This window comes from Dipodomys merriami, unplaced genomic scaffold (genome assembly GCF_024711535.1).
Source record: "Dipodomys merriami isolate MVZ:Mamm:240054 unplaced genomic scaffold, mDipMer1.0.p SCAF_48, whole genome shotgun sequence".
Lineage (NCBI taxonomy): Eukaryota > Metazoa > Chordata > Mammalia > Rodentia > Heteromyidae > Dipodomys > Dipodomys merriami.
In genome coordinates, this window is record NW_027206046.1 from 11,378,333 (window position 1) to 11,393,338 (window position 15,006).

Sequence of the window (15,006 nt, forward strand, 5' to 3'; positions counted from 1 at the left end):
GCCCAGCGCCTCCGCCGACACGCGCCTGCGCGCTCCCGACGCGCGCGCGAGGCATCCCGGGAGTTGTAGTCCCAGCGAACGGAGGGCGGAGGAGGTTCCTTGCAGACCAGGTCCTGATATACTACCATAGTGGCAAGACCTTTGGAAGCCACGGACGATGCCAAGCCTTAGAAGACAATGCTTTCTTTCTTTCTTTTTTGTTTTAATTAGCACACAGGAATAGGACAGGAAGGTCTTGTTGTGGTATGTCTTTACATGCATACATACAGCTCTACCACTTAAGCCAGACACATCCCCAGTCCCCAGAGGTGTATTCCATAAGGCTGAGAAATAGAATCATTTTTCAGTACAAGCCAAGGTTGATAACAGTTGTCACTATCAAAGGTCAGACTTCTGAGATGCACTAAATGCAAACTGTGTCCCCTAATTAAAAATACACATAAATTATATAATACACATGTATACTATATATATATAAACACATACATACACACACTCCGTGTGATAGATTTATTCAGTGATAGATTTCTATTTTTACTTGGGCCTTTGTTTAAAAAAAAAAAAAACAAGGGCTGGGAAGGTGGCTCAGTGGTAGAGTGCTTGCCTTGCATGCATGAGGCCCTGGGTTCAATTCCTCAGCACCACATAAGCAAAAAAAAAAAAAAAAAAAAAAGCCGGAAGTGGTGCTGTGGCTCAAGTGGTAGAACGCTAGCCTTGAGCTGAAGAGCTGAGGGACAGCGCCCAAGCCCAGAGTTCAGGCCCCATGACTGGACCCCCCACCCCAAAAAAAAGCAGGGTTTGTATCCTATACCATTGGTTACTAATAGGAGGATAGTGTATCAGCTCTTAAGACTCATGCTTTTTATTTGTTTGTTTATTTATTTATTTATTTTTAACAGGGTCTGAGTGCTATCCCTGAGCATTGTGCTCAATACTAGTGCTCTACCATTTGAGCCCCCACCTCCACTTCTGGACTTTTTCTGAGATAAGAGTCTCATGGACTTCTCTGCCTGGGCTGGCCTTGAATTATGAGCCTCAGTTGTCAGCCTCCTGAGTATACAGGCATGAACTATTGGGCTCAGCTGATGATTTCCTTAGACTCTTTAGACAGTAGCTCTTTGTCTCTAGAGATATAAAAAAACAAACAGAAGTTAAAGATCATCAATCAGGCTTCCATCACCTGTAAGACATGGTGAGCCAAATGGATTCCACACACGCACTTGCAGGCAGGGATGGTGTTACAGGTCTTATCTCTGCCTTCCTGACCAGGGAACAATCCATCCCATCTTCCCAATTCAGCCTCGATTTCTGCAGTAGGAGAAAGAGTTGGACTGATATGGGTGGGAGTAAAAGACAACAGCAGATGCTAAAAAGAAGAAACTGAGGTAGCAGGGGAAGACAAGGAGTAACTAACGTTGGGTTTTGATACACCTTTCAAAAACACAGTGGAAGCCAGGCGCCAGTGGCTCACACCTGTAATCCTAACTACTTAGGAGGCTGAGATCTGAGAATCAAGTTCAAAGCCAGCCTGGGCAGAAAAGTCTGTGAGACTCTTGTCTCCAATTAACCACCAGAAAACAGGAAGTGGTGCTGTGGATCAAGCGGTAGAGCGCTCACCTTGAGCTGAAGAGTGCAGGGTCAGCGCCCAAGCCCAGAGTTCAAGCCCCACGACCGACAAAAAAAAAAAATCAGTGGAGGGAGGATGAGGGAGAGTGATGAAGAGGTGAATCTGATCAAGGTACATTGCATGCACATATGAAATATCAAAATGAATCCCCTTTGTACAACTAATTGATGCTAATTTCTTTAAAATGTGAAGTAAGACAGGCACTGGTGGCTCATGCCATTGGTACTATCAAGCTCCTCAGGCGGCTGAAGTCTGGTGAATGGAAGTTTGAGGCCAGCTGGAGCAGAAAAAAATTATGAAACTTGATCTGGATGAAAAAAAAAAACAGGGGCTGGGAAGGTGGCTCAGTGGTAGAGTGCTTAACTTGCATGCATGAAGCCCTGAGTTCGATTCCTCAGTACCACATAAGCAGAAAAAGCTGGAAGTGGTGCTGTGGCTCAAGTGGTAGAGCTCTAGCCTTGAGCTGAAGAGCTGAGGAACAGTGCCCAGGCTCAGAGTTCAGGCCCCCAGGACTGGCAAAAATAAATAAACAAATAAATAAATAGCAGCAAAAACCCATGTTGCAAGCGTAGCTCAAGTAGTACAATGGTATGGGGTCGGAGGTGTGGCTCAGTTGGCACAGCACTAGCCAGTAAGCAAAAGCATCAGGTACTAAGTTTGAGTGCTTGTCTGGGTTGAAAGAGAGACAGAGAGAGAGAAAGAGAGAGGGAGGGAAGAGAGGGAGAGGGGTAGGGAGAAGAAGAGGTAGGAATGCAACCAGAAAGAGGGCTGAAGTACCAGCTTGAGGTACATTCCAGCCTCACCCAGTCTAGGGAGTTGCCTAATTGTTAAGCCTCTCTTGGCATCTACTTCTTTCCCGCAGAGCAGGGAGCACCCTAGGTTAAACAAACACCCTGAAATTTTATGTACTCCTTCATTCCAGCAGTGAAGGGCACAGATGATTTGGGTTTTTAAGAAAATCATTGCAAGTGGAAAATACTCTTAGAAGACAGTTAATATGCTGGCTCATGCGTATAATCCTAGCTACTCAAGAGACTGAGATCTGAGGATCACAGTTCAAAGCCAGTCTGGGCAGAAAGTCCATTAGATTCTTATCCCCAATTAACAGATATATAATATATATATAACATATATATATGATAAATATAATATATGCCAGAAGTGTAGCTGTGGCTCAATGGTAGAGTGTTAGCCTTGAACAAAAATGTTCAGGGACAGTATCAAGGCCCTGAGTTCAATCCCCAGGATCAGCATTAAAAAAAAAAAGTTAATATTCTATCTTGAAGCTTTTGCAGCTTATTTTCTTTTGTTGTTTGTTGGTCATGGGCCTTTAACTCTGGGCCTGGGCACTGTCCCTCAGCTCTTCAGCTCAAGGCAAGTGCTCTACCACTTGAGCCACAGTACCATTTCCAGTTTTCTGGTGGTTAATTGGAGAGAAGAGTCTTATGGACTTTCCTGCTGGGGCTGGCCTTGAAACCTGATCCTCAGATCTCAGCCTCCTGAATAGCTAAAATTACAGGTGTGAGCCACTGCCACCTGGCTCATCCAATTTTTTTAAAGTGAGATCATCTGTGATTATGTCCAAGGAATAGGAAGAAAATTCTCAAAGACATTCCAAGGGACATAGTACCATGAATGGTCAAGATGAATACTGAGGTTCCTTTGATAATCCTCCATTTTACTCTGTATTAGAGATCCTAATGTATTCAGGCTTATCAGCAAGTCTGTTATGATTTTTTTTTAACTAGTACTGGGACTTGAACTCTGAGCATTTTCACTCAAGGCTAGTGTTCTACCACTTGAGTGACAGCTTCATGTCTGAGTTTTTGGTGGTTAATTGAAAATAAGAGTCCTAAGTACTTTCCTACCCAGGCTGGCTTTGAACTATGATCCTCACTTCTCAGCTTCCTGAGAAGTTAGGATTACAGTTGTGAGCTACTGGTATTAGGCATGTTGTGAATTTTTGCCCTAGGTCTGGGCCATTACTACTGAGGAAACTGACAAAATGGAGTTCTTTAAGAAACAAAGCAGGCAAGTATGGTGGCTTGTGCCATTCATCTCAGTTATTTATGAGACAGAAGTATCACTACTTGAGGCCAGATCAAAAATAAAAATTAAAAAAACCTATCAATACCCTACCTCAAAAAATAAGCCCTAGCCAGGTGTCGGTGGCTCACACCTGTAATCCTGGCTACTCAGGAGGCTGAGATCTGAGGATCACAGTTCAAAGCCAGCCTGGGCAGGAAAGGCCATGAGACTCTTCTCTACAATTAACCACCAGAAAACTGGAAGTGGCGCTGTGGCTCAAGTGGTAGAGCACTTGCTTTGAGCTGAAGAGTTTAAGAACAGCGCCCTGGCCCAGAGTTCAAGCCCCACGACCGAGAAAGAAAAAAAAAAAGGCCAAAATGGTAGATCATATCTGTAGTCCCGGCTAGACAGGAGGAATAAAAGATCACAGTCAAAAGCAGGGGGAATTACTGAATTACTAAAGCAAAAGGGGCCAGCATGTGACTCAAGTGGTAGAAGGGCTGGTCAGCAAGGGCATAGGAGTTCAAACCTACTGTGTTGTCAAAAGCAAAAGAAGAAACAAGAAAAAAAATAGTTTAATAGTTTAAATGAGGACAGAGTAGGGTTTGTATTTGTTTTCAGGGTTTGGTTAAAATGGAAATGACTGACAAAATGGCGGGCCAATTTTCTGCACTATATTTCTGCTCTAATCAGTGTTCCTTTGATCCTGCAGCCAGAATGAATCCTAAACCACGTGTCTCACTGAATCATCATAAGGAAAATAATGTGTCTGTGTGTGGGGGGGAAACCCTCTCCTTATCAAAGGCTTCCTGTAGGACTCCATGTTCTTGCTAGACATATTTTAACTTGTAATTCATAGGACAGCAGTGAAAAATCTTAGCTATAGACAGCAACTTGAAAGTGAAAGGTAAGGGTGGAGTTGGGTAGAATGGAGAGGGAGAAGGGAATCAGAGAAGACAATGATCATGGCCAGGTTCACACACATTTATGGAATGGATCCAAGCAAACACTGGGGCCTGGTATCCCATTTTCTGTCACTTCCTTTCTGCTTATGAAATGCCACCTCTTGCAGAACTCCAATGTCTAGACCATCATCCACTGCAATTCATTCCATCCTTTCCCATATTTTCAAACTCTCCTCCAGAGATGCATCTTCTTATTATTTTGGTTTTGGTTTTTCTTGGCAGTACTGGGATTTGAACTGGAGACCTTTATCCCTTGAGCCACCTTGCCAGTCCCTAGAAGAGCATCTAATACTAACACATTCCAACCAAATTGCCATGGGAATGAGAATCAAAATCACTCTTCAGGGCTGGGAAGGTGGCTCAGTGGTAGTGTGCTTGCCTCGCATGCATGAGGCCCTGGGTTCGATTCCTCAGTACCACATAAACAGAAAAGGCCGAAGTGGCACTGTGGCTCAAGTGGTAGAGCGCTAGCCTTTAGCAAAAAACAGAAGCTCAGGGACAGTGCCCAGGCCCTCAATTCAAGCCCCAGGACTGGCAAAAAAAGAGAAAAAGAATAGACTGGGCTGGGCACCAGTGGCTCATGCCTTTAATCCTAGCTACTCAGGAGCCTGAGATTTAAGGATCACAGTTAGAAGCCAGGTAGGGCAGGAAACTCGATGAGACTTTTCTCTCCAATAAACTACTCAAAAAAAAAAACAAAAATCAAAACTAGAAGTGGGGCTGTGGCTCAACTGGTAGAGTGCTCATTTGAGCAAAAGAAACTCAAGACAGTGCCCAGGCCTAGAGTTTGAGCCCTGGGACATGTAAAATTAAAATAAATAGACTTTGAGATGTGCAAACAAATGCAAAATGTTTCCCCTAAATTGTATTTACTTATTTGCTTGTTTAGTGGTACCAGAGATCAACCCAAAGCCATTATTATGTTAGTATTATTTTTAAAACGTTGGTGCTAAAAAATTTAATAGCTATGACAGAAACAGTAACATCCTCTGTTAAGACATTTCTATAATCATCATAAATATTACTAATTAGTATTAGTAATATTAGTAATATAATAATTCATATATAAATATTACTTGAACTCAGGGCCTGGGTGCTATCTCTGAGCTTTTTCACTCAAAGCTGGTAATCTACCACTTGAGCCACAGCTCTACTTCTGGCTTTTTTGAAGATAAGATTCTCACAGACTTTTCTGTCCAAGCTTACTTCACCTGCAATCCTCAGATCTCAGCCTCCTGAGTAGCTAGGATTACAAGCGTAAGCTACCAGCACCTGGCCCAACCATTTGTTTTGAGGAAACATTCTGTTTAAAAATTAGCCAGACAAAATTGAACATCATTAAAATTTATTAATTTCCAATGTTCTTTACATTTCATTTAGAAACATCATTCCATACACAAATGAATACATTAACCTTTGAATGCAGAAAGATCTTGGTTAATTAAAACATTTAACATTACATCTGAGTGACTAATTCCAAACAGCCCAAAATCGCACCTATTTGGGCCAACTGTGGTCCTTATTATCAGGATAAAAGTATTTTACATTTCATACATTTTTCTTTATTACACATTTACTTCTACAGGATGTTCACTTTTGCACTTAAAATACAAATTAGACTTTGTGTGTGTTTGTGTGTGTGTAAAGTGGAGCTTAACTCAACTTCTCTACCCAGACTGACTTCAAACAGAGATCCTCAGATTTCAGCCTCCTGAGAAGATAGGATTACAGGCATGAGCCACAGGTGCTTGGCTCAAATTAGTCTTTATTTCTCTAATGAATTAACAAATTGCTTGGTGCTGATGAAGTTCTCAAGTGCAAATGCAAAGTGTGAATTTTTCAATAACTGCTTAGCCAAACAAACATTGTGACTATTTCCCTAATAGTTCTCAAAATGATACATACCACATACACACGTCACGCACTACGGACATCAGAACTGGGAAGACGTTTCAGATTAGGAGCATGCAAGTATTTCACACTTTTAAATCTAACAAAAAATGCCACTTATTCATGTTCCTGGGTGGGGGAAATGAAACAATTTTAGATAAAGGTATAATTAAAATATAAACATTTCCACATAAATAGTCCTTTCCCTTAAAACAAAGTGGCAGAGATAAGAATTTTAGATCAGATCAGAATATTTTCTTTCTTAACTGAAGATTGTCACTGGCACCATTTGGTAGTAAAAGAAAATGACTCAAAAATGGTATTTTCTGTCCACTGCATTCTATTCTGTGGCCATTTCCTATTTACCCATATTTAGATTAGATCCATAAATATTTGAAATCCTGGGTTGGTTTTCATCCATGTACACTGTACTTCTGATTAAGTTTTCTCTGTTACCCAGGCAGTATGTGCTTAGAAACACAAAAAACACTACTACACACATCCATGTTTACTGTCTTGTTTTCTATACTGCATTTCCTCATAGAGGATTCAGTGGAATCCTCTATTTTAAAATATGCTTTGTGAGTTTGTTTGCTTATTTGGTTTTGCCTTTAATTTTAACTTTTTTGTTGTTGTTGTTCTACAGTGCTGGGGATTGCACTTACATTTGCCAGGCCAAGAGCTCAAACTCTGAGCACTCTCTCTAAGCCCTTTCTGAAATACATTTTTCTGACAAGGCTACTCATCCAGCAGAGTTCTGAAGACATTTAAAACTACTGAAAAGGACAGGATAATTGATGGCAGACTATACCATCTCCTCTCTGAACAGTACATCCTGGTGACAAAAAGTGCTGCAATGCAGACATTAACCCACCCACATTCAGAGGCCCTGGGAAGCCTCAGAATCACATGTAGGGGACACTTGTGGTAACGTGTGGGAGCTAGAAGGAGTCCCAGAGATCATCACCCCTTCGTTCCATTCTTTGTGGGTATGCCAGTCCTGGGCACTTGAACTCAGGACCAGGGTGCAGTCCCTGAGCATTTTGTTTCTTTCTTTCTTTTTCTCAAAGCTGGCACTCTACCACTTGAGCCACAGCTCCACTTTCAGCTTTTTTTTGGTAGTTAACTGGAGATAAGAGTCTCACAGACTTTCCTACCCAGGCTAGCTTCAAACTATGATCTTCAGATCTCAGTCTCCTGAGTAGCTAGGATTACAGGTGTGAGCCACTGGTGCCCAGCTCACTCCATTTTTCTTGTTTAAAGGTAAACAGAGTGAGTGAAAAGAGAGTCATGAAAGTAGTGAGGTCCTCCACCTGGAGAGGAACATAAAGATGATCCCTTCATTTTATAAATGATAAAGATAAAGACTCATGGAAAGCCTGGCCTTAAGTCACGTAGAGCTGCGATCCAAACTAGCATTAGTTCCCCCAAACATCACCTAGTCACAAGTGCAGCTTAACTCTTGTAGAACTGGAGGACAGCTAAGTTCAAGCAACATAGATGAAGCACCTACTGTGTACAAGCACCTTACTACATGGTACTAAAAAATAGAGAAATTGATGAGACCTAGTCTCTTTCCCTGCCCCTGCCCCTTACTCTCCCCGCAAGGCCTAGCAAACGTGTCCTGGGAGGCCATGCTTTAAGATCTTTCTTAGAAATAATCCTGACCAGGGCTGAGGTTGCTGGTGATAGGTCCTTGCTGTCCCCCAAAAGCTGATTTCACTGTGAGAGCTAGGAAATGTTAGTTACACGGCAGCTAGACAGGAAAATCCTTCAATCACTAAGGCCAGGTGCTCTCTGTAATAACTTAAACCTTAGCCTCTTCTGTCCCCAAGTAGTGACGGGGAGGCAGTAATTCCCTGGACTGTTCCTTCACTTCCTTGTCACTGTTTCCTTCCCCTGCTTTGTGTCCTGTCACAGGACTTCTACAAAGATTGGGACCATTTCCCCAAGACATGGCTCAAGGAATCCTTCGACACAGATGCATTCTTTTACACTCTTGGAATATAACCATTGCCACCCTCAGCCACCTCCAGTACCCTACATCATAGCCAGACTGCAATTCCCCCCTATTCCAAAACACATAAAAGATCTATCATGGTTGGTCAGCATAAAAGAGATCCAAGAGGCAGTGGAAAACATTAGTGAATTGAGGAGGGGAAAAAAAAGTCCTGATTTTCTAAAGCACTTCCTAGTTGATATCCATGTGTGTAATCCGAGGATTATAGCTTCTTACCACAACTCTGTGAGGTAGTTAGTGAAGATACTGTTCTCATTTTCTAGCTGGGTAATTAGAGACTTGCCAGTGCAGGTGGCTTGCCCAAAGTTACCCAGCTAAGATAGGATGGAGCCCAGCGGTTAGTGTTGCCTACTCCAAACCCAGGGCTCTTCCCCCTATATAGTCTATAATTGTCAGGCAATTAAATGAATTGCCCAGGATCATACACCTGCTAAGTGGTGGTGATGGAATTAGGATTCACTCTCCAGGTCTGTACCTTTCCACCATACCAACTAGCTGAGCCAATGTGTTCAGAATGACTACCATGGAAGGTACCGAAAGTTCTGGTTAACAGATTACTCTTTTCTATCTCCTCAGCCCCCTCCTTCAATCTCTCCCAAGTCTACAATAGTGTAACTTGAGACCTGTATACTTCCTAGATCAGAACCCTAGAACCCATGCCTGTTTAAAACTTTGAATCTCCTCCACTCATCTGACTGTTCAACCATGTTTGTAAGTCTTAGCTCTTACTCTCCTCCACCTTCTCAAACCACCTCTGCACCCCCTCCCCCCCGCACCTCCGCCCCCCCTCCCCCCGCACCCCCGCCCATTGACCTCTGCCCGAAATGGAAGTTGAACTCAGGGCCTGTGAGCTGTCCCTGAGCTCTTTTGCTCATGTCTAATACTCTACCACTACCACTTGAGCCGCAGCTCCACTTCCAGCATTTTGGTAGCTAGTTGGAGTTAAGAGTCTCACAGATTTTCCTGCCTGGACTACTTCAAACTGAGATCCTCAGAACTCAAGTTCTTGAGTAGCTAAGATTACAGGCATGAGCCACAGACACCCAATGCCAAGAACTCTCATACTGTGCATACACATTGATGTTTCACACCCGGCTTAAGTTCAGAGAACTGCACAATGCTCCCATGGTAGCTATTCAGAGGACAGTGGCGTCCCCAGTGCTGGTGTCCCCACTAGGAGCAAGAGAAGTAGCTGTTCTGGTGCTGTGCTGATCTCCTGTGAGAGAAACTGGTTCAGGCACTGGCATGACTTGTGAGTTTGTACATGGAGATGAGCTTTGCCTAGAAGATGAGCTGTGGGCTGAGATGGCAGGCTGTATTGGCTCCTCTAGGCTTGTGATTCTGTTCCATCTAGGCCCATCACAACCCTGAGAAGCGGAGCAGGGAAGCGAGGTTGGAAGAGAGTATCTGCCTTCAATAGTGGTCCAGATGTAGCCAAATACCTCAGCATAGTATTTGGTGATCTTTTATGTACAAAAATATTTATATACAATGTGCCTACCAAGACAGAAGGAAAGGGCAGACTCAATCACGCTGAGAAAGACGGGATACTATACACATTATTAGGCAGCTGGGAAGATCTGGTGTAAAACTAAATGATTTCTATTTATTTCCTATGAGTCATTCTCCATATTGCTGTGAAAGGGGGTGATGTAAACATACAATCCCAGGGAGGAAGTTTGCACTTAACTTGGATCTACAGTGACTCTACAGAGATTGGGGGGAAAAGGAAAGTAGAATTTGGGAGACAGCATCTCCCTTCAATCAGTTGTCCAGATGTAGCCAAATATCTGCTCAGATATCTGACAAAACACACACACACACACACACACACACACACACACACACACACACACACACACACACACACACATATATTTACATCAGATCTCCAAAGATGAAGGCAGTGGGCTTATTTATGCTGACAGGGTAAGCAAATTGCACCATATACTAGGTAAGTGAGGAGATGGAGTGCTGGACCAATGATGAGTTCTAGACTGTAAAAATCGATCTAAGAGTCATCCTCCACACAGGCTGTGACAGGCATAGGTGATAGGAATGCTCTCATCTACTGAAGCTAGACTATACCACTTTAAAATGGGAAGGGAGAGGAACCCAGGGCACATTATCTCCCTTCAATCAGTCATCCACGTATTACCAAATGATATCTGGCAAAGCACAGACATATAAAAATATTTTATATACATTATGTTTCATCATGATGGGTAGTAAAGGATTAATTATAACCATAAAAGAGGATGTGTGTGTGTGTGTGTGTGTGTGTGTGTGTGCACGCGCGCGTGCGTGCAATGTTGGAACTTAACCTCGAGGGCCTTGTGTTCTTGTGTGGTTTTTTTTGCTCAAGGTTGAAGCTTTATCTTTTTTCTTTTTTGGTCATGGGGCTTGAACTCTGGGCCTGGGTACTGTCCCTGAGCTCTTCAGCTCAAGGTGAGTACTCTATCACTTGAGCCACAGCACCACTTCTGGTTTTCTGGTGGATTATTGGAGATAAAGAGTCCCACAGGCTTTCCTTGCCCTATCTGGCTTTGAACTGTGATCCTCAGATCTCAGCCTCCTGAGTAGCTAGGATTACAGGCATAAGCCACCAACACCCAGCCTGAAGCTCTACCTCTTGAGCCACAGGTCTACTTCAGGCTTTTTGGTAGTTAACTAGAGATGAGAGTCTCACAAACTTTCCTTCTCCAGGATAGCTTCAAACGGTAATCTTCAGATCTCAGCACCTTGATTATCCAGGATTACAGGTGTGAGCCTCCTGGGCATGCCTATGAAAAGAACTTTTACTTGCACACTTAGGACACATAAAAGATGAAGTCTTAGAAACCTTGAGCAAAAGACTCTCAAGGACAGTGTCTAGGCTCTGACCCCAGAATTAACACACACACACACACACACACACACACACACACACACACACACACACACACACACACACACACACGAAGTCTTAGAGTAAATAAGTGATCAACCTATATTTATCTTCTAATAGTTAACTTCAATGTGTAAATGTCACCTTTCAAGCTACTTAAAATACAAATAATAATATGACAAACTGATTAGTAATAAATATTTACTCCCACAGACTCTATTATACATGACCCAACCATTTTATAAGCTATGAACAGTGCTATATTTTTTGATAAGTGTCCTATTATTTTGCTTTAAATACTATCAACAATTGCTTGGAGAAAAGCAACGGGTAAGATCCAAATTTGATTTGTTTCTTGAATTTTTTTTTTTTGCTAGGATTTGTCATTAATTGTTTAAGCCCCACGCTACGGAATTGTAGAGAATATTCTGTAGAGAATATTTTCCAGAGTCAAGATTTTCTTAGAGATAAAGACAAGAAGGACCATGACAAATTCAAAGACAGAGAAGGAAAGATACTCAGGAGAAATGGTTCTCCCAAGGGTAACCAAAAGGTGTATATTTTTAAAATACATACATTTAAAATGTATACAATCCACCCATTGGTTGCAAACAATCTTTTTTTTTCTTTCCTGGGATTGGGACTTTAACTCATGGCCTTGCACACTTACTTGGGCTTGTTTTGCTCAAGATTGGTGTTCTACCATTTGAGCCATATCTTTACTTCTAGCTTTTTTTTTCTGCTGGTTGTGGGGCTTGAACTCTGAGCCTGAGTGCTGTCTTTCAGCTATTCAGCAGAAGGCTAGCACTCTACCACTTGAGCCATAGCTCCACTTCCGGCTTTTTTCTTTTTGCTTATGTGGTGCTGGGGAATTGAACCCAGGGCCTCAGGCATGCAAGGCAAGCGCTCTACCACTGAGCCACCTTCCCAGCCCCTCCATTAGCTTGTTTTGCTTCTAACAAGTAGCTGGAGAACTGCCAGTTACTGACCAATTGGGGCCTACCTCTGCTAGGTTCAGCAGTTTCTTTAGCTCTGAATGTCATTGGCACAAGAGATGTCATTTTTATAAAGCTCAGGGGGAAAAAAAAAACAGAAAAAAATTAAAGGATGAGCTGAAGAGAAAGGAAAAGAAAGGGAGAAAGAAAGGGAGGGCGGGGGTGGGGGGGAACCCTTGGGAAATGACATACAACCTCATCAAAATCCAGGCACCTGGCAAGCTAACAAATTGTGACCTGTGACAACTGTCATGTGAAAAATGCTGCTTCTATCACCTGTTGATTTAATGTCTCATCACACCGTCACACCGTAACATTAAAAAGATTACCATCATCATCTTAGTTGGATTTCCATGGGCTTTGTCTCAGTGGTGAAATATATATAATATATAAATATATATTATATATTTTTTTTCTTCCCCCTGATCCTGAGGTTTGAACTCAGGGCCTGGGTGCTATCCCTGAGCGTTTTTGCTCAAAGAGCCTTCACTCTACCACTTGAGCCACAGCTCCACTTCTGGCTTTTTGATGGTTAATTGGAGATAAGAGTCTCACAGACTTTCCTGCCTTGATTAGCTTTGAGCTATGATCTTCAGATCTCAACCTCCTGAGTAGCTAAGATTACAGGCATGAACAACCAGCACTAAGTGATCATTTATATTTTTTCCCTATGTTTTCCAATGCCGGGATGGATCGTGTCATGAGGACAGAAATCTGTATAATGAATCTGAATGTTTACATTTCACCCTGTAATCTTTTTCTATATCACACACAGCAAAAATACGTGCTTTTAAAGCTTTCGGACTAATGCAACCTTGTGTGCTAAACAACCTTGGTTAAAGTGCAATTGTTATCATTTGATTTAGGAATGTACAGTTGTAAAATTCTCTCTTACTAATTTGACACTTTCCTATCATGTCTGAATAACTTTATATAGCTTTGTAAAGAATTATCCATTAGAGTCATATAAAAGATTTAATTTAGGTTAAGGAGTCAGTCATGGTAGATACAAGAATTCATTTTGCTATTTATGGATCTGGCTTGAAAGTAAATTTGTGGGTTAATAAACATAGGCTAATAGTGCATGTGTCATAACGTTTTGTGTTGGGTGCCAGTACTGGGGTTTGAACTCAGTAACTTTACTCTTGCTTAGCTTTTTCTCCTCAAGCCTGGCACTATACTACTTGAGCCATATCTCCCACTTCAGGGTTTTTTGCTGGTTAACTGGAAATAAAGAGTCTCTTGGGCTTTTCTGCCTAGACTGACTTTAAACTAGGATCCAAAGATCTCAGCCTCCTGAGTAATCACAATGACAGGTGTCAGCCACCAGTGGCCTGGATTTCAAGAGTCATCAAGTTGTCTTATTTATGACAGTAATAACTTTCATCTTCAATTAAGTGGGCATCTGAGGGAGGAGTTGTGCTAAATGGGTCACATTTTTCTCCTCGAATGGGAAGATTGGCAATACTAACTTCTTATGCAGTAAGCAGAACACTTTGTGAATATTTAGCCTAACTCAGGCATGTAAACAGAGATAGGCCCCTACCAGAATCACAGTTACAAGCACATAGTGGACACTAAATCCCTTTCAATGTTTAAAAAAGTGTGCATGAGACAAAGCAAAGAGAATCGTGTGGGACAGTGGCTTAAGTCATGTTTCAGGGTCACCACTGTCCACGATCTGCACCCGTCACCTCGTACAAATTGCTAGAGGTACAGACAAGCGAGAAAAACACTTGTATGCATCTAAGAATCCCATATCAATAAGTTATGGTCAGAAAGAGTAGCAATTAAATGATTAGTTGTATGGTTAACGGAAATGAGTGACCTTTGATCAAATGGTCCCATGGAGAGAAGAGTTTGGTTCCACTTGTCACCAGCTGCATGGTGAAAAGTTCCATCTTCTCACAGACGTTTACCTTCGGTCTGCTTCAACTCTCTTCTTACGAACTAGGTGAGAAACAGAAAAAGGTTGAAATTCCAGACACACAAAACCAAATCTCACAAAAACATACAAGTTATTTAATTTTTTTTTTTGGTGCCGGTACTGGGGTTTGAAACCAGAACCTAGGTGCTGTCCCTTAGCTTTTTGTTCAAGGTTGGTGCTCTACCATTTGAGCCACAACCTCCACTTTGGGCTTTTGACCAGTTAGAAATAAAGAGTTTCAGAGACTTTCCTGCCCGGGCTGTTTTGGTTTTTTTTTTGTCAGTCATGGGGCTTGAACTCTGGACTTGGGTGCTATCTCTGAGCTCTTCAGCTCAAGGCGAGCACTCTACCACTTGAGCCACAGTGCCAATTCGGGTTTTCTAGTGGTTTATTACAGATAAGAGTCTCACAGGCTGGGAATGTGGCTCAGTGGTAGAGTGCTTGCCCAGCATGCACAAAGCCCTGGGTTCAAATCCTCAGCACCACATACACAGATAAAGTCAGAATGGTGCTGTGGCTCAAGTGGTAGAGAGGCTCAGGGACAGTGCCCAGGCCCTGAGTTCAAGCCCCAGGACTGGCCAAAAAAAAAAAAAAAATCAAGAGTCTCACAGACTTTTCTGCCGGGGCTGGCTTTGAACTGTGATCCTCAGATCTCAGCCTCCTCAGC

At 42.4% G+C, this 15,006-nt stretch overlaps 1 protein-coding gene across 2 annotated transcripts in view; it reads right to left on the minus strand.

Moving 5' to 3' along the window:
- Positions 1-9,335: 9,335 nt before the first annotated feature.
- Tmod2 (tropomodulin 2) overlaps positions 9,336-15,006 on the minus strand; it is a 30,521-nt gene continuing 24,850 nt past the window's right edge. For both annotated transcript variants that reach the window (XM_069995406.1, XM_069995405.1), the window contains exon 10: positions 9,336-14,362. In XM_069995406.1, coding sequence (XP_069851507.1) covers positions 14,328-14,362 — 35 coding nt within the window. In that variant the 3' untranslated portion in view covers positions 9,336-14,327. The remainder of the gene's footprint in view (positions 14,363-15,006) is intronic.